Source organism: Myotis yumanensis, unplaced genomic scaffold (genome assembly GCF_028538775.1).
Source record: "Myotis yumanensis isolate MYYU_CA2020_CCGP unplaced genomic scaffold, mMyoYum1.0.hap1 SCAF_2, whole genome shotgun sequence".
Lineage (NCBI taxonomy): Eukaryota > Metazoa > Chordata > Mammalia > Chiroptera > Vespertilionidae > Myotis > Myotis yumanensis.
This window is the reverse complement of record NW_027223753.1, coordinates 93908541-93931728: the sequence shown is the minus strand read 5'-3', so window position 1 is coordinate 93931728 and position 23188 is coordinate 93908541. Positions and strand designations below refer to the sequence as shown.

The 23188-nt window shown below is 46.9% G+C and overlaps 1 protein-coding gene across 1 annotated transcript; it reads right to left on the bottom strand.

Annotated features, from left to right (window-relative positions):
• Positions 1-6319: 6319 nt before the first annotated feature.
• On the bottom strand, positions 6320-21885 carry LOC139003675 (leukocyte elastase inhibitor-like). Its single transcript, XM_070405819.1, has 8 exons — positions 21812-21885; positions 21258-21331; positions 20513-20687; positions 14443-14580; positions 13783-13900; positions 9300-9442; positions 8820-8987; positions 6320-7377 (listed from the first exon to the last, which is right to left on the bottom strand). Exons 3-8 carry the CDS (start codon positions 20678-20680, stop codon positions 6967-6969), a joined length of 1146 nt encoding a protein of 381 aa, XP_070261920.1. The 5' UTR covers positions 20681-20687; positions 21258-21331; positions 21812-21885; the 3' UTR covers positions 6320-6966.
• Between the last annotated feature and the right edge of the window lie 1303 nt (positions 21886-23188).

Genomic DNA, 23188 nt, shown 5'->3' with positions numbered 1-23188 from the left:
TTGCCTTTTAACTGGAATATATAGTCATTTCATATTTTTTAAAAAAATTTTGATTTCAGAGAGGAAGGGAGAGGGAGAGGGAGAGAGAGAGAGAAACACCAATGATGAGAGAATCATTGATCAGCTGCCTCCTGCATGCCCCCTACTGGGGATGGAGCCTGCAACCCAGGCAAGTGTCCTTGACAGGAACCAAACCTGGGACCTTTCAGTCCACAGGCCAACACTCTATCCACTGAGCCAAACCAGCTAAGGCTAGTCATTTCACATTTAAATAATTACTTAAATATTTGGGATTTAATGTAATATTTTGCTATTTGTCATTCCTGTTCTGTCTCTTTTTTCTTTCCCCTTTTTAGATTGGTAGTGTAATTTATTTCTCTTTTTTCTCTTTGGTTTATTATGGAAGTTATAAACCCTTTCACTATTCTTCTTTTGGTTACCTTAGACAGTACAAAATGCATCCCTGACTTATCAAATTCTAACATTATTGTACAGATATGTGCTACCTACCTTTGGGATATGTTTTAAGAAACATGTTGTTAGGCAAGTTTGTTGCAGTGCAAACATCATAAAGTGCACTTACACAAACCTAGACAGTACAGCCTACTCTAGACCTAGGCAAAGTAGTGAGCCTATTGTTTCTAAGCTAAAACTCTGTACAGCATGTTCCAGTAAAAAACACCATGAGATTAAGTCCAGCATAAGAGAAAATGATTAAATCAAGAAACACAATAAACACAAAATGTATGCGGCTGTTGCCATTGTAACATTCCATACTATTTTAAGCACATTGTTCTTTCATAAATAGAAAAATTACCCATCCTATATAATAAAAGAGAAACATGGTAATTAGCTGTAACTTCGCTACCCTTCCCATTGGCTAATCAGGGCGATATGCAAATTAACTGCCAACCAACATGGCGGCCGGCAGCCAGGCTACTGATGCGAACAGGCAGCTTGCTTGCTCCAGTGATGGAGGAAGCCAACATTCCCCGCCTGCTGCTGCTGGGCTCTGAGCTGCAACTCTAAGAAACATTGTTACAAATATAGAAGCTAAACAGGCTCCAGAAATCTGCTTTCAGTCAGCCAGGATCTCAGATCTGGAGTTGCAACAAAGTTTCAAATACAGAAGGTAAACAAAGCACAGAAACCTGCTTTCAGCAGCTGAGGTCTGAGCTAAAGCTGGCTCTCAGCTCCAGTGACAGCCATAGAAGGTAAATAAATTCCAGAATTAAAAAAAAAAAGGAAAAAATGAGATGCTGGGAACTTCAGTCACCCACCAGCCTGAAAATGGCCCTCAACCCCTCACCCAGACTGGCCAGGCACCCCAGTGGGGACCCCCACATTGAAGGGGGTGTGACCAGCTGCAAACAGCCATCAGCCCCTAACCCAGGCTGGCTAGGCACCCAAGCGGGACCCCCACCCTGATCCAGGACACCCTTCAGGGCAAACCAGCCGGCCCCCACCCGTGCACCAGGCCTCTATCCTATATAGTAAAAGGGTAATATGCCTCCCAGCACTGGGATCAGCGGAGCTGTGAGGCCTCCCAGCACTGGGATCAGCGGAGCCGTGAGGCCTCCTGGCCCCTGGAGCAGCATGACAGGGGGCAGTGCCCCAACCCCCTGATTACCCTGTGGCTCTGTGTGTGACAGGGGATGGGACCACAACCTCCCTATCTGCCCTGCTCTGTTCCTGACAGGGGAAGGTGCCCCAATCCCCTGATTGGCCCTGCTCTGTGTCTGATAGGGGGGACGCTCCCCAACCCCCTGATCGGCCCTGCTCTGTGTGTGACAGGGTGGGGCGCCCCAACACCACCACGGGCCCTGCTCTGTGAGTGACGGGGTAGAGCCGCAACCTCCCCATCGGCCCTGCCCTGAGTGTGACGGGGGGAGTGCCCCAACCACCTGATTGGCCCTGCTCTGTGGGTGACAGGGAGTGGCGCCCCAACCTCCCCATCAACCCTGCCTTGAGTGTGACATGGGGCAGCGTCCCAACTCCCAATCGGCCCTAGCCCGAGCGTTACTGAGGGTGGCATCACAACCTCCTGATCCACCCTGCTCTGTACATGACAGGGGGGAGCTCCCCAACCCCCTGATCGGCCCTGCTCTGTGTGTGACAGGGGGGAGCGCCCCAACCCCCTGATCGGCCGGATCTATGCGTGACAGGGTACGGAGCCCCAACCCCCTGATGGGCCCTGCTTTGTGCATGACAGGGGGCAGCGCCCAACCCCCTGATTGGCCAGCTCTGTATGTGACAGGGGTGGCACCACAACCCCCTGATCCGCCCTGCTCTGTGCGTGACAGGGGGTGGCGCAGCAAACTCCCCATCGACCCTACCTTGAGTGTGACAGGGGGCGGCACCCCACGCCCCCAATTGGCCCTACCTTGAGCGTGACTGAGGGTGGCATTCCAACCTCCCGATCCCCCCTGCTCTGTGCATGACAGGGGGCAGATCCCCAACTCCCCAATCGGCCCTGCTCTGAGCCTGCCCAGGAGCTGCCGGGCAGGCACCTAGGGATTGGGCCTGCCCTCTGCCACCCGGGAGTGGGCCTAAGCCAGCAGGTCGTTATCTCCCGAGGCGTCCCAGACTGTGAGAGGACACAAGTGGGGCTGAGGGACACCCCCCACGCCAGTGCATAAATTTTTGTGCACTGGGCCTCTAGTTCTAAAATAATGATAAAAGTTATACTGTAATAACTACATTTACTATCATTATCAAATATCATATACTGTGCACAATTGTATATGCTACACTTTTCTATGACGGTCAGTGCAGTAAGTTTGTTTATACCAGAGTCACCACAAACACATAAGTAATGCCTTGCACTATAGTGTTATGGTGGCTACAACATCACCAGGCAATAGGAAATTTTCAGCTCCATTATGATCATGTGGGACCACCATGGTAGGTGCACTCTGTTGTTGACCAAACTGTCATTAAGCAGCTAGTGATGGTAATTGTGCTTTTATTCTCTTCACGGAAAATGCAAGGACTCCAGAAATGTTACCTCTATTTTTCTTCCCCAATATCTATGGTATGCTTTATTTTAATTTTGTGTATGTTTGAAATTCTGCAGACATTATTACTATTGTTTCATATGGTCAATATTTATTTAAAATTATATTTAAATTTTTTTCCGGCTCTGGTTCTTTTCTTACAATTCTCATGTTCCTTTTGCATAAATAATATTCTCTAGAATTTTTTTAAGTTTCTCTCAGTTTTTGTTTGTCTGAATAAATCTTAAGGAATATTTTTCCTGGGTATAGAATAATTCTGGATTGGCAGGAGTTTGGGTGATGTTTTTTCAGCATGTTAAATCAGTCTATAATCTCTGGTTCTCATAGCTTCTGTTGATTTATGTATTGTCCTAACTATTGCTCCTCTGAGGGTAGTTTGTCTTTTTTCTTTGGCTGTTTTTATATCTTTCATGATCATGTCTTTGGTTTTCTGTAGTTTCAGTGGAATATGAGTAGAGATGGATTTCTTTGTAGTATGCTGCTTCGAGGGTGGGTAGGATTTCTAAAATCTGTGAATTAATGTTTTAGCATATAAGTTTTAGAATACACATTTTGAATGTTAGATCTTTAAATATTATTCTGCACCATATTGTCTTTTGCCTTATCTTTTCCTGTTAAACATCTTACTGACTACTTTAACTATTCTTATCCTTCCTTTTATATTTTCCATTCTTTTGTCTTTCTAGGCTTTATTCATTATAGTTGTCTTTCTGGAAGAAATTATGGCTAATTTTTTCTGGTCTGACAATTCACTTTTTTCATGTTTAATTTGTTTGTAAATTTATCTCTTTAGTTTTTCATGTGTTATATTTTTGAGTTTTAGAGTTCTATTTCATTTTTGTTCTTTTAAAAAAAATATTTTAAAATTCTTTTCAGAGAGAAAGGGAGAGGGAGGGAGAAATAGAAACATTAGTGATGAGAGAGAATCATTGATTGGCTGCCTTCTGCACACCTGCAACTGGGGGTGGAGCCCATAACCCAGGCTTGTGCCCTGACTGGGAATCGAACCTTAACCTCCTGGTTCATAGGTCAATGCTCAACAACTGAGCCATACCTGGCTGGGCCCTATTTCATTTTCATTTAAATATGCAGTATCTTTAAATTTTTAGTTATCTGCTGAAATGTTTAACCTTGGTTTTTATCAACTTGATAAAACAATGTTGTTTTATAATTTGTGTGTGATTATTCCAATATTATAGCCCCTGTACTTCTGTTTGCATTATCTGTTTTTTCGTGCTGATTTTTATTCAAGTTGTCATAGCTCCTCCCCCATCCCACTTATCTTTGATTATGTGCTAAATAGTGTACTTAAAAAGCTGATTATAAAAATAACTAGTTGCCTGGTGCACAGATTCATGCACATAGAAAGGGAAATAATTAGAAGAAATATTTTAAAATTGCTATTTGCCCTTTCACCCTCGGCACCTGGGAGCTGGGAGGTGGCTCCGCGTGTTCCCCCTCCCCCACACCCTCTTTTCAGCTGGTTGAACCGGCCTTGACCTGGTGTCGCTAACTCACCTGCTCCACTATCCTGCCTTGGTCCTGCTCTTGCTCTCATCAAGGCTCATCAGAGCAGCAGCATCTCCACTGCTGCCTGCTGCCAGCGCCACATGACCAAGGACCACCATGTCCGTGCTGTCCCCTGGTGGTCAGCTCACGTCATAGCCATCAGTCGAACTACTGGTCTCCCAGGAGAACTCCCAGTCAAAACACCACCCAAGTGGACAATTTGCATATTAGGCTTCTATTATGTAGGATTTGAGGTTTATAGGTAATCTTTCCATAGGGATGATTTTTGTTTGCTTCTTCCATATGCCTCTGGATAGTAGCAAACCAGAATAGATGTAATCCAATTCCAGGGACTGGAATTTGGGGGGACTGTCCAAGGACTTACATCAGGGCTGCATTCTGAGCTGCTTCAGTCATACTCCTAGAGTGTAGTTCTAATGTTGCCATGTGAAAGCACAGGGTCACAATGGGACCCCCATAATTGACAGCCCAAAATTCTGCCTGACTGACCTTGAACATCATCAAAATCACTGCTTCATGTCCTATTACCTCAGTTGGATTGGGAAATGCCCCTAGGGTAAAAGTGGCCCCAGTTTCCATAGTCACCAATTTACCCAGGATTGCTGAGTATTTCATAATCATGGCAGCTCCCCTGCCTTTGGGCTCAACTTGCTTGGTTTGGTTTTTTGGTTGTGTTAAAAGGTCTGAGTTATCTAGTTCACCATTACAAGAATTAGATGTTCTCCACATAAAATATTTATTGAATTCTAGTTTCTGCTCTGAAATTTACTACTTGTTTTAACCTTCAATAATTTATTTCTGACTAGTCCATGAGCCTGTTCTCTCATATAAAAAAAGAAAGATTTGAGCAGAGTTGCATGGGGCCTTGCAGCTTAGTTTCTACCTAGCACAATTTACTCTAAATCACTGAGTAGATTCTAGCATAAGAGCCCTAAGAGAAGGATTTCAGAATGCACTGACTTGCTTTTCTTGTTTTTCCTATAGCTAAGAGAACGTTAAATGTTGTAGGTGCCAGTAAGTATTTTAAGAAAAAAAGGAAGGAAAGCTTGTCACAAATTTGCTAAAATATTTCTTTTTTCATGGAGTCACTGACTATCATCATGGATGTCAGTATTGTCAGTCCAAGAACCCCATTAGTCCTCTCTTTTCTGAGATCAGATAGAAACAAGTAGAGGACTGAGATCAGTCTGGCTAGCAGAATCTTAGGAAACGTTATTAGCCAGCCCACCAGCTTTGTGGGAGCAAGAAAGTGCAGCATTTCAAGCCCCATTCGAAGAAGTGCATTTAATTAAGGCTTTTAATGATCACAGAGACCCTCCCCCAGCATTGCATGAAGCCATCCCATTGCTGTCACTATCTGGACTAGATGATGGAAATCAAGAGCCCTTATCAGAGCACACACAAGAAGCTGGTAACAGTGTGATCTTTGCCCCCCCTCTTTATTTAACAGTCTCTCCTTCTTCACTTCTCTTTTGTACTTGCATGGCATCTTTTTTTTTTTTTTTAATATATTTTATTGATTTTTTACAGGAAGGAAGGGTGAGAAACATCGATGAGAGAGAAACATCGATCAGCTGCCTCCTGCACATCCTCCACTGGGGATGTGTCCGCAACCCAGGTACATGCCCTTGACCGGAATCGAACCTGGGACCCTTCAGTCCACAGGCCGATGCTCTATCCACTGAGCCAAACCGGTTTCGGCTCATGGCATCTTTTAATATAAGACACTTACTTCTTCACTCCTTGTGATCCCACACAAACTACAAACCAGGTAGAAAAAGGATAATAAGCTCTTTAATTGTTTGACATCAGAGGGACTCTAATAGAATACTCACCCTGTTGAACAAAGGGTCAGAAACACTGGCCAAGGCAAATTTATCTTCATAATCTAACCCTTAACTGGGCTGCTCTCCTACATTTCAGTTGAATTTCTGTTTTTAAGCCTCCCTTCAACCATGACTGTCTCTCTATCATAGCTTCCAGAAGTCTATCTGTGAAATAAATTACAGTACTGTAATTTTTCTCATGGCTTTCAAGAAAGTCCAGGAGTATCTTAGTTTAGTACACTGTCAAGAGTCTACATATCTACTTGGTGCCTTCATAAGCAATCACTGAATTGTTCAATATAAAGAAAGGAAAATAATACCGCTGCCAAAGTTAATGGGTATAAACATCCAACAGAGCTGACATTAGGAAGGCAGTTACAGTTTTGGGGTGGTGGTGGTAGATTTATTGTAGGAGATATATAATTTTCATATATTTTTGAAAGGGTGTAAACAGCCAACAGAGGTGACATTACAAAGGAAGTTACAGATTTTTGGGGGGATGGTAGATTTATTGTAGAAGATATATAATTTTCATGTATCTTTGAAAGGGCCAGTGATACAGCTCTGAGCTTGACCTTGTGTTTCCACATTCTCTAAGGGGAAGAAAGTCTGCCTAAGAACAGGATGTTAGTTGAGGGATTGTGTCGAATGAAAAAAATGAATGGATGGTCGGCCACAAAATTTTCAACAGTTTTTGGCATAAGCGCACAACCGAATGCAATTAAGGCTGTGGCAGCCGCTGCTGCCTCTGTGCCCTCCTCATTAACTTCCACAAATGACTTGTGGATAATTTTTGATATAAAAAGATCTCTGGCTCTTGACATGCCAGACAGATCAGCCTTGCTATTAAAGAGATCCTCTATACCCAGGCTGACCAGGTGAGAGTTGAGGTTGTAGCTCTCTTCCAGCTTGAACCTGGGCAGGTGCACGTTGACTTTAATGGAACGCAGATTCTCAGGTTTGGTCCACTCATGCAGTTTTTCCAGGGTCAATTGTTCTTCGATCTGAAATGAGAAAGGGCAAAAGAAGAGGTGAGAACTATTCTACGTAAGCAAGGCAATACACATTATTTACATGAATGGATTCATGTTATCAGTCCCTAATCAGTTTCCTTCATGTTTTATGTCAAAATAGATTCCATTTGGAGGATTTCATTTCTTTTCAGCAATTGGTGATAATAGAACAGAGCTGTGGTCCAAACCATCAAGGGCCCCAGAAACAGGGACTTTGGACATCAGACGCTTAAATACACATCCATCCACCCACCCAACCATCCATCCACCCAAGCTTTCCTAAACTCCTACTACACTGGATTACTGTGGTAGGCCATGATGGCTGTTAAAGCTTTAACTGGTTGATTGATGCAAGGTGAAATTCAAAAGTTTTCTTCCATTTCTTCTATTCTGAACCCTACTGATCACTGTGGTTATCTGTGAACTCACTGTGCTGAAGTAATCTCTAATAGATTTAGCTTGTGGGTTAAAAAAGAAAAGGGACTATTTCCTCATCTAAAATTGGGAGAGGGTTAATAATAGTACCTACCTTATAGCCTTGTTGTGAGTATTAAATGATTTAATGTATGCGAAGCACTTGTCACAAAGTACTAGTAAGAGCCAAAGAATGTTAGCTATTATCATTACAATATTACTACTACTATTGGACTAGAATGGGACCATCATTCCACTTGTTCTACTGATGCTGATTATCTCTTTTATGAGGCTGAAGAATTTCTCTTTATAATCAGAGAAGAGACAAATAATAAAATACAATTAAAAGAAGGATCATACTGATTTTATTAGATACTTTATACATGTCAATAATTAATATTGGACCTCTTCTTGATAACAAGTTTGGTTAGGGAGAGGGTAGAGAAAAACCACACAGCAGGCTAGAGACACTAAAGAAAAACCATAATCTTCACAGTTTTGCCTAGTCCTAGCCTGACAAGAAATGTCTTTGCCTTTAACTGAAATAAAATAGAAACATCATGCAAAGTCCATATGAGAACATAGGCTTAGCTTTCGAGCTAGTGTGTCATATTAGTCTTTTCTACCACGTAGCTGTTGGAAATTTAATTCACAATCTATATGAATTGTGATGAGAAGGAGCAGTGTAATAATGGGACCTCATTGTACAAGTTGAAGCTACTTAGTATAAATGTTTTGGGATTTTTAATTTTAATAAATTTCTTTCAATAATATAATTCTAATTTTACTGCACTTTCCTCTAAAGTGTATTTAAGAAAATTCCTGTGAGCTGCCACTGATATATTAAATTTAATATAGACTCTTATGACCCCACCACAACTGTTCACTGACAGTCCCTGGAAACTTAATCTTAGGGCTTCAGAGTAGCAAACATCGATGACCTACTACCACACAACATACACACAGTCTGAACCGATCTGTTAGAAGGAAACATGAAGCATGAGTGTGGGAGCCGTTACCTTCTTCAGACCTGTGGCCTCGTCCTCGATGTCATCTGGCAGCAGGATGACCATGCTGAGGTCCCAGCCTTGGTAAGGCAGCTCCAGCACCCGGCACTTAAGGTCCTCGATGTAGCCAAATGGAAATGTGCTCTTCTGATACATCATTTTCACTGTTTTTGTGTCTTTCTGAACAGTTGAAAAAACCAAGTCACTCACATTATTATCTGCATTCTCTTAGGCAGTGGTTCTCAACCTTCTGGCCTTCTGACCCTTTAAATACATTTCCTCATGTTGTGACCCAACCATAAAATTATTTTCGTTGCTTCTTTATAACTGTAATGTTTCTACTGTTATGAATCATAATGTAAATAACTGATATTAAGAATGGTCTTAGGTGACCCCTGTGAAAAGGTCGTTCGACCGCCAAAGGGTCGTAACCCACAGGTTGAGAACAGATGTCTTAGAGCAAAGAGCAATTTTATAATGACATCACCTCACCTTATTCAATCTGAATGGTGTATCAGTTGTGGCCTCTTTACTGAATGTCTCCTTCCAGTTTCCTTTGAAATAGATGGCATTAACTAGCACAAGTTTGGTCATATTATCAACCATGCCTGCAGCCAACAATTCTTGAATTTTTCCTAAAGAAATAAAGTAAGTTTTTTTTTAAAAAAGAAATTCACATATCAGCATTCCATTTTTGAACTGCATTGAAATGCAATTCAAATTCATAGTTTTTATTTAATTCCTATTAATGTATTAAGTTAGGGAAGCCCTTCCAGTGTGTTTTGATTGTAAATAAACCAACTAAAGGGTTTAAAAGCTAAAAACAGGACAACTTTTCTGCATTGTATGAGAAACAATGAGCCTTCTCTTTGAATGGCTATTCTTTGGCAGACATAAAAAATATTTTTTCATGAAAATGATCCTAGAAACCAAGATGGCGGAGTTTGCTGCCTCGAACAACCACTTCAAAAATACAACTAAAAGACGGAACGGACATCACCCAGAACCACAGTAAGGCTAACTGAGTGGAAATCATACAAGTAGAAGAAAAGAGAAATCCATACCGAGACTCAGAGGAGGTCCAGTGCGGAAGTGAAATACTAAGGTTCGGAGTGCATGTGGAGCGGGCCGGCGGCGGAGGGCGCGGTGTTGTTTTCAATTGGGAGGGAGTTTCAGACTCTGAGCTCCAGATCCGGGCGAGTCTATAGGGACCCAGACTCAAACGGCAGAAGCGGGACTGTCTGGCTTTGGTCGGAACTCTAATGCAGTTTTCTCTCCCGGGACTCTGAGAGGCAGAGCCCCTGGGGACGGGACTGCTCATAACTGCTCACTCCACCCGCCCTGTAGATCCCTGGGGACCCGCCCCACCCAAGCCCTGCACAGAGGCATTTGCAAGATAGCCTTAGGAAAACGCTAGACTAGCACCGCCCTAGAGATCCAGCACAGAAGCTCTCCCACTGCAGACACAGCTGACCCTCATAGCCAGTTAGCCTGGAGGTCAATTCACCCGCAGTATTGCCGACAACAATCAAGGCTTAACTACAACAATACTGCGCACAAAGACCACAAGGGGGTGCACCAAGAAACCATAAAAAATGCGGAGAAAAAGAAACATGACAGAAATGAAGGATATAGAGCTAAAAAAAAACGCACTTTTAAGGTCTTTCAATAATTTTCTAGAAACTGCCGAAAAACTTGATGAGATGCTCAAGAAATCTAATGAGACCCTCGATGTTGTGATAAAGGACCAACTAGAAATTAAGCATACACTGACTGAAATAAAGAATATTATACAGACACCCAACAGCAGACCAGAGGAGCACAAGAATCAAGTCAAAGATTTGAAATACAAAGAAGCAAAAAACACCCAACCAGAAAAGCAAAATGAAAAAAGAATCCGAAAGTGTGAAGATAGTGTAAGGAGCCTCTGGGACAGTTTCAAGCACACCAACATCAGAATTATAGGGGTGCCAGAAGAAGAGAGACAGCAAGATATTAAAAACCTATTTGAAGAAATAAAAACAGAAAACTTTCCCCACCTGGTGAAAAAAATGGACTTACAGGCCCAAGAAGCGCAGAGAACCCAAAACAAAAGGAATCCAAAGAGGACCACACCAAGACACATCATCATTAAAATGCCAAGAGCAAAAGACAAAGAGAGAATCTTAAAAGCAGCAAGAGAAAGAGACTCAATTACCTACAAGGGAATACCCATACGACTGTCAGCTGATTTCTCAACAGAAACTTTGCAGGCCAGAAGGGAGTGGCAAGAAATATTCAAAGTGATGAATACCAAGAACCTACAACCAAGATTACTTTATCCAGCAAAGCTATCATTCAGAATTGAAGGTCAGATAAAGAGCTTCACAGATAAGGAAAAGCTAAAGGAGTTCATCACCACTAAACCAGTATTATACGAAATACTGAAAGGTATCCTTTAAGAAGAGGAAGAAGAAAAAGGTAAAGATACAAATTATGGACAACAAACATGCATCTATCAACAAGTGAATCTAAGAATCAAGTGAATAAATAATCTGATGTACAGAATGAGCTGGTGATTATAATAGAATCAGGGACATAGAAAGGGAATGGACTGACTATTCTTCGGGGGGAAAGGGGAGTGGGAGATGTGAGAAGAGACTGGCAAAAATTGTGCACCTATGGATGAGGACAGTGGGTGGGGAGTGAGGGCGGAGGGTGGGGTGAGAACTGGAAGGAGGGGAGTTATGGGGGGAAAAAGAGGAACAAATGTAATCATCTGAACAATAAAGATTTAACTTAACAAAAAAGAAAATGATTCTATCTAATAAAAGAGAAACATACAAATTGACCATAACCCTGACACCCTTCCCATTGGCTAATCAGGGCGATATGCAAATTAACTGCCAACCAAGATGGCGGCTGGCAGCCACGCAGCTGAAGCGAACAGGAGGTTTGCTTGCTCCAGTGATGGAGGAAGCCAATGTTCCCCGCCTGCAGCTGTTGGGCTCTGAGTTTGCACTTTAAGCAACTATGTTGCAATTTTAGAAGCTAAACAAGCTCCAGAGACCTGCTTTCAGCCAGCTTCGGCCTCAGAGCTTAGAGCTGCAGTGATGGCAACAGAGTTTCAATTATAGAAGCCAAACAGACCCAGAAACCTGCTTTCAGCCCTCAGAGCTGGAGCCGGCTCTCAGCTCCAGTGCCAGCTATAGAAGGTAAATAAATCCCAGAATAAAAAAAAAGAAAAAAAGGAGAGGCTGGGAGCTTAAGTTGCCCTCCAGCTTGAAAACCGCTCTCAGTCCCTCACCCAGACTGACCAGGCACCCCAGTGGAGACCCGAACCCTGAAGGGGGTGTGACCAGCTGAAAACAGCCATCAGCTCATCATCCAGGCTGGCTAGGCACCCAAGGGGGACCTCCACCCTGATCCGGCACACTTTCAGGGCAAACCAGCCGGCCCCCACCCGTACACCAGGCCTCTATCCTATACTACAGGCAGGGAGGGGACAGCTGGAGATGCCATCCAGTCCCCATGTGCAGCCCTGGGCAGCGGGGCATAAGCCCCGCCCCCAGCCGGGACCCCTGTGGGCCACTAGAGTCCCCAGCTGGGACCCCCGTACCGCCAGTTCCCCTGTGACCACAGCAAGGCAATGAAGAATGCTTGGATGGGAGACAGGTGTTGGGTAGGTGCCTTGATTCAGACCTAGATAAGATTAGAGAGAGTGGTGGTGGAAAAACAGCTGAGATGGAGCCACCCCTGACAGCTTAGAAAAGACATTTGCCAAAATACAAATGGGCACAGCAGTTTGTGTCACATGTATGAGAATACTAGAGGTCCGATGTATGACATTCGTGTCAGGGGCTCAGCCTCAGCCACCACGGATTCGTCCTGAAGGTTGTCTAGAAGGTGTCCGGTCTAATTACATATTATGCTTTTATTTTTATAGACTAGAGGTCCAGTGCATGAAATTTCTTCACTCGGTGGGGGGGTCCCTCAGCCCGGCCTGCACCCTCTCACAGTCTGGGAGCCCTCGGGGGGTGCCTGACTGGTGGCTTAGGGTCCACCGACTTTCAGTGGGGAGCCGGCCTAAGTTGTCAGTGGGACATCCCTAGCACTGCTGCGGAGGCAGAAGAGGCTCCTGCTACCACTGCTGCTCTCGCCAGCTGTGAGCCCGGCTTCTGGCTGAGTGGTGTTCCCCCTGTTGGAGTGCACTGACCACCAAGGGGAAGCTCCAGGGTTGAGCAGACTCGTGCCAAAAGTGGCTCTAAAACATTCCCTGAGTGTTCCCAGATTGTGAGAGGGTGTAGGCCTGAAAAAGGGACCCCATGGTGCATGATCGCGGCTGGGAGTGATGAGGGAGGTTGTCCAGCCAGGAAGGGACCGTGGGAGTGTGCCAGGACATGTCTGGCCCATCTTACTCAGTTGTGATAGGCCAGACCCCAGCAGCAAGCTAACCTACTGGTCGGAGTGTCTACCCCCTGGTGGTCAGTGCACATCATAGTGACTGGTTGACCGGTCTACTGTCTGCCCCCTGGTGAACAGTGCACGTCATAGCGAGCGGTTGAGTTGCCTTAGCATATCATTATTATATTGCCTTATTATTGGTTGAACAGACAACCGACCAGATGACCCGACACTGAGCATATTATGCTTTTATTATATAGGATTCTTTTCCATTATCTGGGCCAGGATGGATTTTTCTCAAAGCTTTTTCTTTTTTTATCCTACATTCAATGTTAGTTTTAATTTTAAAATGTGGTTTAATGAATTTATGGGAAAATATTTAGCTGCTTCTGTGAAAGCATGTTGAACTTCCTACTTTGAGGAATTTCCACATTTAAAAGCTGTCTGGCACTGGGCAGTGGCCGAGTTTACCCCCGGCGAGAAGGTGAGGGCAGAGGAAAAGGGCAGGGAATCATCTGCAGGCTGGGAAAGTGGAAGGAGGAAAGGAATGGCCAGTGTGTAATGAATGCCTACATTCGGCCCACTCTCTTACCTTCAGTCTGCCCTTTGACCCACTCGTTTATCACCTTTCTTGCATCTTCAGAGGCTCGCTGAAAATCTACACTGGCCAGTTCAGCACCATAAAATTTCTTGGTTGAAGCTAAGAACTCCTGTTTAAAATAAAGAAGGTTAAAAAAAAAAACACAAAACAGGAGTAACTCCTACTACATACAGAAATGGTTTTCTAAATTCCTTAAGAGCAGTACAAATTGTCCTAAAAGATATAAATTTCACTGTGACAAAAATATTCTAACCCTTATACTTTTGGTATTATGGTAAAAAACACATAACACTAAATTTATCAGCTTAATCATTTTAAGTGTACAGTTCAGTAGTTTTGGTGTACAGAAAAGAAATTTACCAATTCTTTTCTAACCTTTGGCTAACATTTTCATAAATAATTATACACTGATTGTTCTTGGAAGTGAATTATGGAATTCACTCTTGCTTTTGTAACACAGCCAGGGTCAATCTGTTCCTGTGAAGACTATCAAATGAAATCAAAACATTAATGGGGATACTGCCATTTGTTTAAATTATGTACCTTTTTTCTGAATGTTTTAAAAATAAAAACTGACTTCTGTGACTTGACTGTGCTGGAAAATGTCTGCACTGTTTCGTGTGTTTTAGAATGTGAATGTAAAGTACTCACCGGGAGGAACTCATAGGTTTTCTCTCCATATAACCTATTAGCAAGTTTCAGAATATAGGGAGCTCCACGCTTGTTGATATCAGCATTCAGGCTCTGAAAACTTGAATGAATCTCCTTAACTGCATCGAAGTGAAGAGTCTAAAGTAGAGAAAACATTCTTTTTTATTTTTATTTTTATTTTTTATTATTATTTTTTTTAAAATAGATTTTATTGATTTTTTACAGAGAGGAAGGGAGAGAGATAGTTAGAAACATTGATGAGTGAGAAACATCGATCAGCTGCCTCCTGCACATCTCCCACTGGGGATGTGCCCGCAACCCAGGTACATGCCCTTGACCAGAATCGAACCCGGGACCCCTCAGTCCGCAGGCCGACGCTCTATCCACTGAGCCAAACTGGTTTCGGCTCTTTTTTTTTTTTTTTTTTTAATATATTTTAATTGATTTTCCACAGAGAGGAAGGGAGAGAGTAGAGAGTTAGAAACATGGATGAGAGAGAAACATCGACCAGCTGCCTCCTGCACATCTCCCACTGGGGATGTGCCCCCAACCCAGGTACATGCCCTTGACCGGAATCGAACCTGGGATCCTTCAGTCCACAGGCCGACGCTCTATCCACTGAGCCAAACCGGTTTCGGCGAGAAAACATTCTTTCTATAGTCATTTATTTTGAAATGGATTCCTTGGCATTTGCTCCTATCAAATAAATTAATGCTTTTATTACTAACTAGAGGCCCAGTGCACAAAAATTTGTGCACTGGAAGGGGGGTGTCCCTCAGCCCAGCTTGACCCCTATCACATACTGGGAGCCCTCAGGGGATGTCCTACTCCCTGCTCCCTGCTCCCCTTCGGGAGCAGGCCTAAGCCACAGTCTGGCCTCCCTTTTTGGGAGGCGACCGGGCTGGTCAGGGGAAGGCACCAGCCCCATTACCCCATTGCTGCAGCCACTGCCAGTCACTGCAGCCACCAAGGTGTTTTCATCAACATGGACTCCAGTCCCTTTACCGTGAAAAAATGACAACTTTCTTTAGGCATTTTCAAGTTGTGTCTTTCATAGGATATGCCATTTCTTTATTACATTTTTTATCCTCACCTGAGGATATGTTTCCATTGATTTTTAAAGAATGTGGAAGAGAAAGTGAAAGACAGAGAGTAACATCAGAGTGAGAGGAACACTTTGATTGGTTGCCTCCTGCATGAGCCCTGACCTGGGCCCAGGCCAGGGAGGAGCCTGCAACCTAGGTACATGCCCTTAGTCAGAATTGAACCCAGACCCAGCAGTGGGCAGACCGAGGCATTATCCACTGAGCAAAACCAGCTAGGACAGGATATGACATTTCTTAACCCTCCAGCAGCGGACCTTCCTTTTTTTCTCCAGGAGTGTGGCGAAAAACCCTAGATCACCTATTTAAATTCTTATTACCCAAGTTACTAAGAATACTAGAGGCCCGGTGCACAAAAATTTGTGCACTCGGGGGGGTAGGGGGGTGTCCCTCAGCCCGGCCTGTGCCCTCTCGCAGTCTGGGACCCCTCCGGAGATAATGACCTGCTGGCTTGGGCCTGCTCCTGGGTGGCAGAGGGCAGGCCCAATCCCTAGGTGCAGCCCCTGGTCGGGCTCAGAGCAGGGCTGATTGGGGAGTTGGGGCGCCACCCCCTGTCATGCATAGAGCAGGGTGGATCGGGAGGTTGTGATGCCACCCTCAATCACGCTCAGTGTAGGGCCGATTTGGGGTTGGGGCACCGCCCCCTGTCACACTCAAGGCAGGGTTGATGGGGAGGTTGCAGTGCCACCCCCTGTCATGCACAAAGCAGGGCCAATCAGAGGGTTGGGGAGCGCCCCCCTGTCCCAAACAGAGCAGGGCCCATCAGGGGGTTGGGGAGCTCCACCCTGTCATGCACAGAGCAGGGCCCATCAGGGGGTTGGGGAGCTCCCCCCTGTCACTCACAGAGTAGGGCCGATAGGGGAGTTGGGGCACCATCCCCTGTCACACACAGAGCAGGGCAGATCAGGGGGTTGGGGCACTGCACCCTGTCACACTCAGGGCAGGGCCAATGGGGAGGTTATGGCTCTACCCTGTCACACACAAAGCAGGGCCCGTGGGGGGAGGGGAGTTGGGGCGCCACCCTCTATCACCCACAGAGCAGGGCCGATCAGGGGGTTGGGGCGCCGCCTCTGTCACACTCAGGGCAGGGCCGATGGGGTGGTTATGGCTCTACCCTGTCACACACAGAGCAGGTCTCGTGGGGGGGGGGGGCTTGGGGCGCCGCACCCTGTCACACACAGAGCAGGGCCGATCAGGGGGTTGGGGCGCCTTCCCCTGTCAGGAACAGAGCAGGGCGGATAGGGAGGTTGTGGCCCCGCCTCCTGTCACACATAGAGTCGCAGGGCAATCAGGGGATTTGGGCGCTGCCCCCTGTCATGCTGATCCCGGTGCCGGGAGGCCTTGTGGCTCCACTGATCCCTGTGCTGGGAGGCATATTACCCTTTTACTATATAGGATAGAGGCCTGGTGCACGGGTGGGGGCTGGTTGGTTTGTCCTAAAGGGTGTCCTGGATCAGGGTGGGGGTCCTGCTTGGTGCCTGGTCAGCCTGGGTGAGGGGCTGATGGCTTTTTGCAGCTGGTCACATCCCCTTCAGGGTGGGGGTCCCCACTGGGGTGCCTGGTCAGTCTGGGTGAGGGACTGAGGGCTGTTTTCAGGCTGGCAGGTGACTGAAGCTCCCAACCGCTCTTTTTTTTCTTTTTATTTTATTCAGGGCCAGCTTTAGCTCTGAGGCTTGGCTCCAGCTCTGAGGCCTCAGCTGCTGAAAGCAGGTATCTGGTTTGTTTGGGTTCTATAATCAAAACACTGTTTCAACTCCAGCTCTGAGATCCCAGCTGTCTGAAAGCAGGTTTCTGGGTTTTGTTTAGCTTCTATATTTGTAACAATGTTTCAAACTGCGAGCTCAGAGGCCGGCAGCGGCAGGCAGGGAACGTTGGCTTCTTCCGTCACTGAAGCAAGCTAGCCTCATGTTTGCTTCAAGCTGCCTGGCTGCCGGCCGCCATCTTGGCTGGAAGTTAATTTGCATATTTCCCTGATTAGCCAATGGGAAGGGTAGCGGAGGTACAGCTAATTACCATGTTTCTCTTTTATTAGATAGGATTACCAGTGGCATACAGGGAGCTAACTCAATGAGCTGTCAGAAAAGGTGTTTCCTCTGTAGTTCACACCAATTGCTGGCTTGGCCCCTGCCCAGGCCTAACGTCTCTGGCCGAGTCATTAGACCTGGGCAGGGGACCTCCAGCTCCCTCAATTGTTGGCTCAGCCCCTGCTCCCCATGATCGCTGGCTCTGCCCCTCTCCCTGCCATCGCCAGCTCCCTCCCTGCTCCCCGAAATCGCTGGCTCCACCCCTGCACAGGCCTAATGCCTCTGGCTAAGGCCTTAGGCCTGGGCAGGGGACCCGCAACGGCCCAAGATCACTGACTCCGCCCCTGCTCCCTGTGTTGGCTGGTTCCACCCCTGCCCAGGCCTAATGCCTCTGGCCAAGGATTTGACCTGGGCAAGGGACTCCCAGCCCCCACCTTGGCCGGCTCCCTGCTGCTACTCGTGATCGCTGGCACCGCTCCTGCCCAGACCTAACACCTCGGGCCAAGGAGTTAGGCCTGGGCAGGGGACCCCCAGCTCTCTATGATCACCGACTCTGCCCCTGCTCATGATCGTTGCCTCCACCCATGCCCGGGCCTAACGCCTCTGGCCAAGGCATTAGGCCTGGGCAGTGGACCCTCCCAGCCCCCGCAATCTCCTGCTCGGCCCCTGCCTAGGCCTAATGCCTCTGACCGAGGCATTAGGTCTGGGCAGGGGACCCTCAACTCCCTATGATCGCCGACTCCGCCCCTGCTTCACGATAACTGGGTCTGCCCATGCCCAGGCCTAACCCTCTGACAGAGGCGTTAGGCCTGGGCAGGGGAGCCCCAGCTTCCCATGATCGCTGACTCTGCCCCTGCTCCCAGTGATGGCTGGCTCCGCCCCTGCCCCGGCCCAATGCCTCTGGCCAAGGCATTAGGCCTGGGCAGGGGACCCCCAGCCCCCCGCGATCTCCCGCTCTGCACCTGCCTAGGCCTAATGCCTTTGACCTAGGCGTTAGGCCTGGGCAGGGGACCCCGAGCTCCCATTGCTGACTCCGCCCCTGCTTCCCACAATCATTGGCCGGGGGTGGGCAAAGGCACCCCATTCTCTGATCATGGGGCAGGGCAAGGGCAGCCCCCAGGACCACCCTTGCTCTGCCCCCTGTCTCTAGGCTGCCTCCTTGGTTTCTGATCAACAGCAGCGGCAGGCAGCTTCTTCCCTCCTTCCCCTTTCGCCTCCCAGGATTTCGCCTACGTATGCAAATTAACCGCCATCTTAGTTGGCAGTTAATTTGCATATCGCCCTGATTAGCCAATGGGAAGTGTAGCGAAGTTACAGTTAATTACCATGTTTGTCTATTATTAGACAGGATTATCAATAATTCCCAGCTCAGTATTTTATTAAACTTTCATTGGAGAACAAAAGAATAAAGAATCTAAAATGTATCAGTTTGTGAGACATAATTACATCAGAAGCTCTTTTTATATCACTTTTTTATAATTATAGCCCCATGATTATGAGTGGTTAATAGGCTTAATATTTATCTATGTCTGCTTTTTCTCCAAAGAAAATCATAACTGGTATCTTCATATATAAATTCTGCATCAAATAGAGTTTTACTGAAAGTTCTCAGAAATAAACAGTAAAATTAAGACTCAATCCCTTTGTGGGAGCACAAAAATATTATAGAATTGAAGGGATGTTTAAACTACACTATCAGCATCAGTTACTTAAAAATAACATCTAAAAACTTAACATTCAGCAAAAGTTTAATTTTCATGTTACAAATCAAGAATCCCTTTAAGGTCTTAGGAGTCCTAAACTGGTTCCTTATTTTAACACACAAAGAACAAACCTACACAATGTACAAAGTGCAGTTACTCACCAAGATAGGGAATGTTTGCATACTTGCTATGATAGATCTGCTAATGGAAAAACAAGGGAACTCTTAAAACTATTTTTTGATGAAATAATACAGCCCCCGGATAAACCTCAAAATAGAAGCTGACATTACCCTGCAAGAAGCAACTAACAATTATTACCAGGGGATAAAATAAAAAGTGGGTTTTGGGAAATATAAAAGTGCTTTCATGCCTGCAGTGATAAAGACCATTGGATTTTCATAAAATGTGGAAATAAAAGATTTGTAGCTGGAACAGATGGATAAACTTGAATTCAAAGCTGGACCTTCCCCAGTAACTGGCACCGTAAAATCTTTTCCCTACTTCCAAGGAGAGCTAGAGCTCCCCTCTCAGAATTCAACAAAGACCACACAGAGCAGTGGTGGGCCCCACACCCATGAAGGCCAGGTGGAAGGCCAGGCATTACTGCTTCTTCTCCCTGTAACAGGGACCTGCCATACCACCCAGGGCTTGGCCCTGTCCCTGCAGCCACCACACCTCACTTCTTTCCTCTGCTTCAGGTACTTCTACCCACACAGGCACTTGTGCCAGACACAGGGCTAGGTCTCAACAGTGTATAACGGTACATTGGCCTGTTCCCTCAAAAAGGCAACACCGCCAACTTCTCCAGTGTGGTGCATTCCCTGTGTCATTTTGCGCTGAAAGGTAACATTACATAGCAGGCATCTATTAATGAGTAGCGAGTTACATGCAAAACAGAAAGTGAAAAATCTGAAGTGAGAGGAGATGCCTTCAAAGATTTGCCCACTGCAAGAGAAGCAGCACACCTCCCGGCCGTTGTAACTTTCTTCACCGCTGTATCCTCAGCCAAACAGAAAACAGTGCCTGGCACATAGTATGTGCTCAGTAAAAACTCAATAATGACTGAAAGCCTGCATATAAATGAACTGCTCTTGGGGCTTTTCTGAAAGTCTGGCCTCATCGTGTGTAGTTGTGGAACACACAAGCACAGTGTTTAAAACTCCCTGTAAGAGCTCAAAGGCACAGCTTTTTAGGAGGGACTTTCAGGGAACCCAGACTCCTTTTGTTAGTTTCTGCTGACCTTGGACATCTGTGCCTCGGTAGTGCCTCGGGCCCCCAGAAAGACCATGGCCAGCGCTGAGGAAATGCTCATGGGGGAGATGAAGATGTTCCCAGAGGGGTTGTTGTCCTTCAGGGTGCGGAAGAGGTCCACTGCGAACCGGGTGTTGGCCAAGCTCAGCTGCTCCATGGTGAGGCTACAACACAGGACAGAGGCCTAGCACACCAGCAAATATGGCAATGACATTTCTCCACGTCTCCCTGGCCCTGAAACACCCAGAAACTTGTACTTCCTTTTCTTTTCTCATGAGGACAAGAGCACTGTCTCATGAGCACACAGGTGGGAACTGGACAAGGATCCATCAGCGACCCAGGGCCAGGACCCAGGGAGCCGAGAGGGCTCTGACTTGCAAGACTCAGCAGCCAGCACTGGGCCTTTCCTACTCAGTTGGGGAGCACACACACTTCCCACCCTTTACCTGAAATGATAATTTTCTATTAGAAAATCATAGCTACCTACTCTGCATTAAAGCAAATTTCAGCAAAGTGGTCGATTTTCCTCATTTCCAAGATTCAGTTGCTAACGTTTAGGGAGGTGAGGTGTCCCAAGTCCTGAGGCTGCTATAGGATGTGAGAGTTTGAAAACCCAGCACAGGCCTTAGGGTCATGGTGCAGCCCACCAGGAGCAGGGGACAAGCATCCTCTCTGACACCCACCCCTCAGGTGCAGGTGACTGGCCCTCCACCTCAGCTCAGAAGCCTGCTTACCAATGCTGCCTCCTCTCAGAGCTTGTTTCCACAGCGATGGGCAAGGAAGAATAACAGTGGTGCCAGCTGCTTCCCTGTCAGTAATACATTGAATTAACACTGTTTGTTACTGGAAAGTAACCTCTAAGATCACATTGGCCTCCCCTCCCTCCCTCCCTCCTTTACTCCCTCCCTCCCTCCCTCCAAAGCAATGAAAAACTATGCCCCCTGGGCTGTCTAAAACTGTTACAAACTGCTCTGGGAAGCAGGAAGTTGAGAAAGAAATGATCTCGGGCATGGCTCTCGCTTCCAGCCACAACGCCGCGTCCAGTCCATCGCAGGCCAGCCTGCTCTCGCTCAAGGGATTAGGGGTTGGGTGGGGGTGTTTCCGGTATAATCTCCCTCTCAGATGAGAGGTGCAGGCAGCAGTCCCAGTGAAAGGGCAGGGGCTGCAGGTACCCAGGCCACAGAAGGCCAAGGCAGAGCCAGGAGTAGGCAGCTGGCAGATCCCAGTCCTGGGCAGCCCGTGCTTTCTTTGTCCCACTTCCCTAATGGGCCTGGTGCCAGGAACTCACCCTTTGCTTGCTGCCTGGGAGGGGCTCTGGATCTGAAGATGCCTGCAGTGCAAGCACCGCCCTTATAAAGTCCCTGAGGTGGTTGCAGCTCTGGGCCTGCAGGAGGAGGAACGGGGTGGGGCGGAAAGAGGGGGGCGGGGAAGAAGGGCTATGCTGGGAGGCGTGGTGTTGGGGCGGAGCTGCATAAGGAGCAGGGTGGGGCAGCAGGGCCGGCACAGCTGGAGTCCAGGCACTGACAGTACAAGCCTAGATGAGGGTGGACTTCCTGCAGTGCCCTATTCAGGAGATGAGCAACTTATTGAGTCTGGGTGAACTCAGAGGTCTGGCAAGGACCTGATGGCCTAGTAGTTCTTGCCTAAGTGTGAATCACTGAGATGACATAATGTATCTCCTCTTACAGGGCAAAGTAGCCCCTCTGAATCTCATCTATATACTCCAGAATGGTTTTCTTTTCCTGTGTTTTTGTTTTTGTTTTGTGGGGTGGGGAGGGACCTCCAGTATAAGATAAAACAGTCCTGTCAGCTGATAGTCATTGGTGCCAGTGCAATGCCACCAGGAATCCCCAATTTAGGGTGCAGTGAAGAAGGAAGCTTTATTCAGTGCAAACTGTTCAATTGTGATACAGCTCAGTTAGTAGCATGAAGCAGCAGGTGGCAAGGTGGCCCTCTCTGGCTAGCCAGCTCTGCTCTGCTCCACCTGCTTCACTTCCATCTTCCTCTTCCTGTTTCTCCAGGAAATAATCTTGAGTGGAAAGAGAAAGTGTGCTCCCAGAGACAGAAAGAAGCTGGCTTAAATAGAGAGAAGTCCAGCCTGCAAACAGCCATCAGCCCCTCACCAAGGCTGGCCAGCCACCCCAGCAGGGACCCCCACCCTGAAGGGGCTGTGGCCAGTCTGAAAATGGCCCTCAGCCCCTCACCCATGCTGGCCAGGCACTCCAGTGGGAACCCCCATCCTGAAGGGGATGTGGCCAGTCTGAAAACGAAACTCAGCCCCTCACCTAGGCTAGCCAGGGACCCCAGTGGGACCCCCACCCTGATCCATGACACCCTTCAGGGCAAACCAGCCGGCCCCCACCCATGCACCAGGCCTCTTTCCTTCTTAATAAAAGGGTAATATGCAAATTGACCCTAACAGCAGAATGACTGGTCACTATGACACACACTGATGACCACCAGGGGGCAGGCGCTCAATGCAGGAGCTGCCCCCTGGTGGTCAGTGCGCTCCCACAGGGGGAGCTCTGCTCAGTCACAAGCCAAGCTGACTGCTGCCAGTACAGTGGTGGTGGCGGGAGCCTCTCCCGCCTCCTCAGCAGTGCTAAGGATGTCCGACTGCAGCTTAAGCCTGCTCCCCGATGGCAAGTGGGCATCCCTTGAGGGC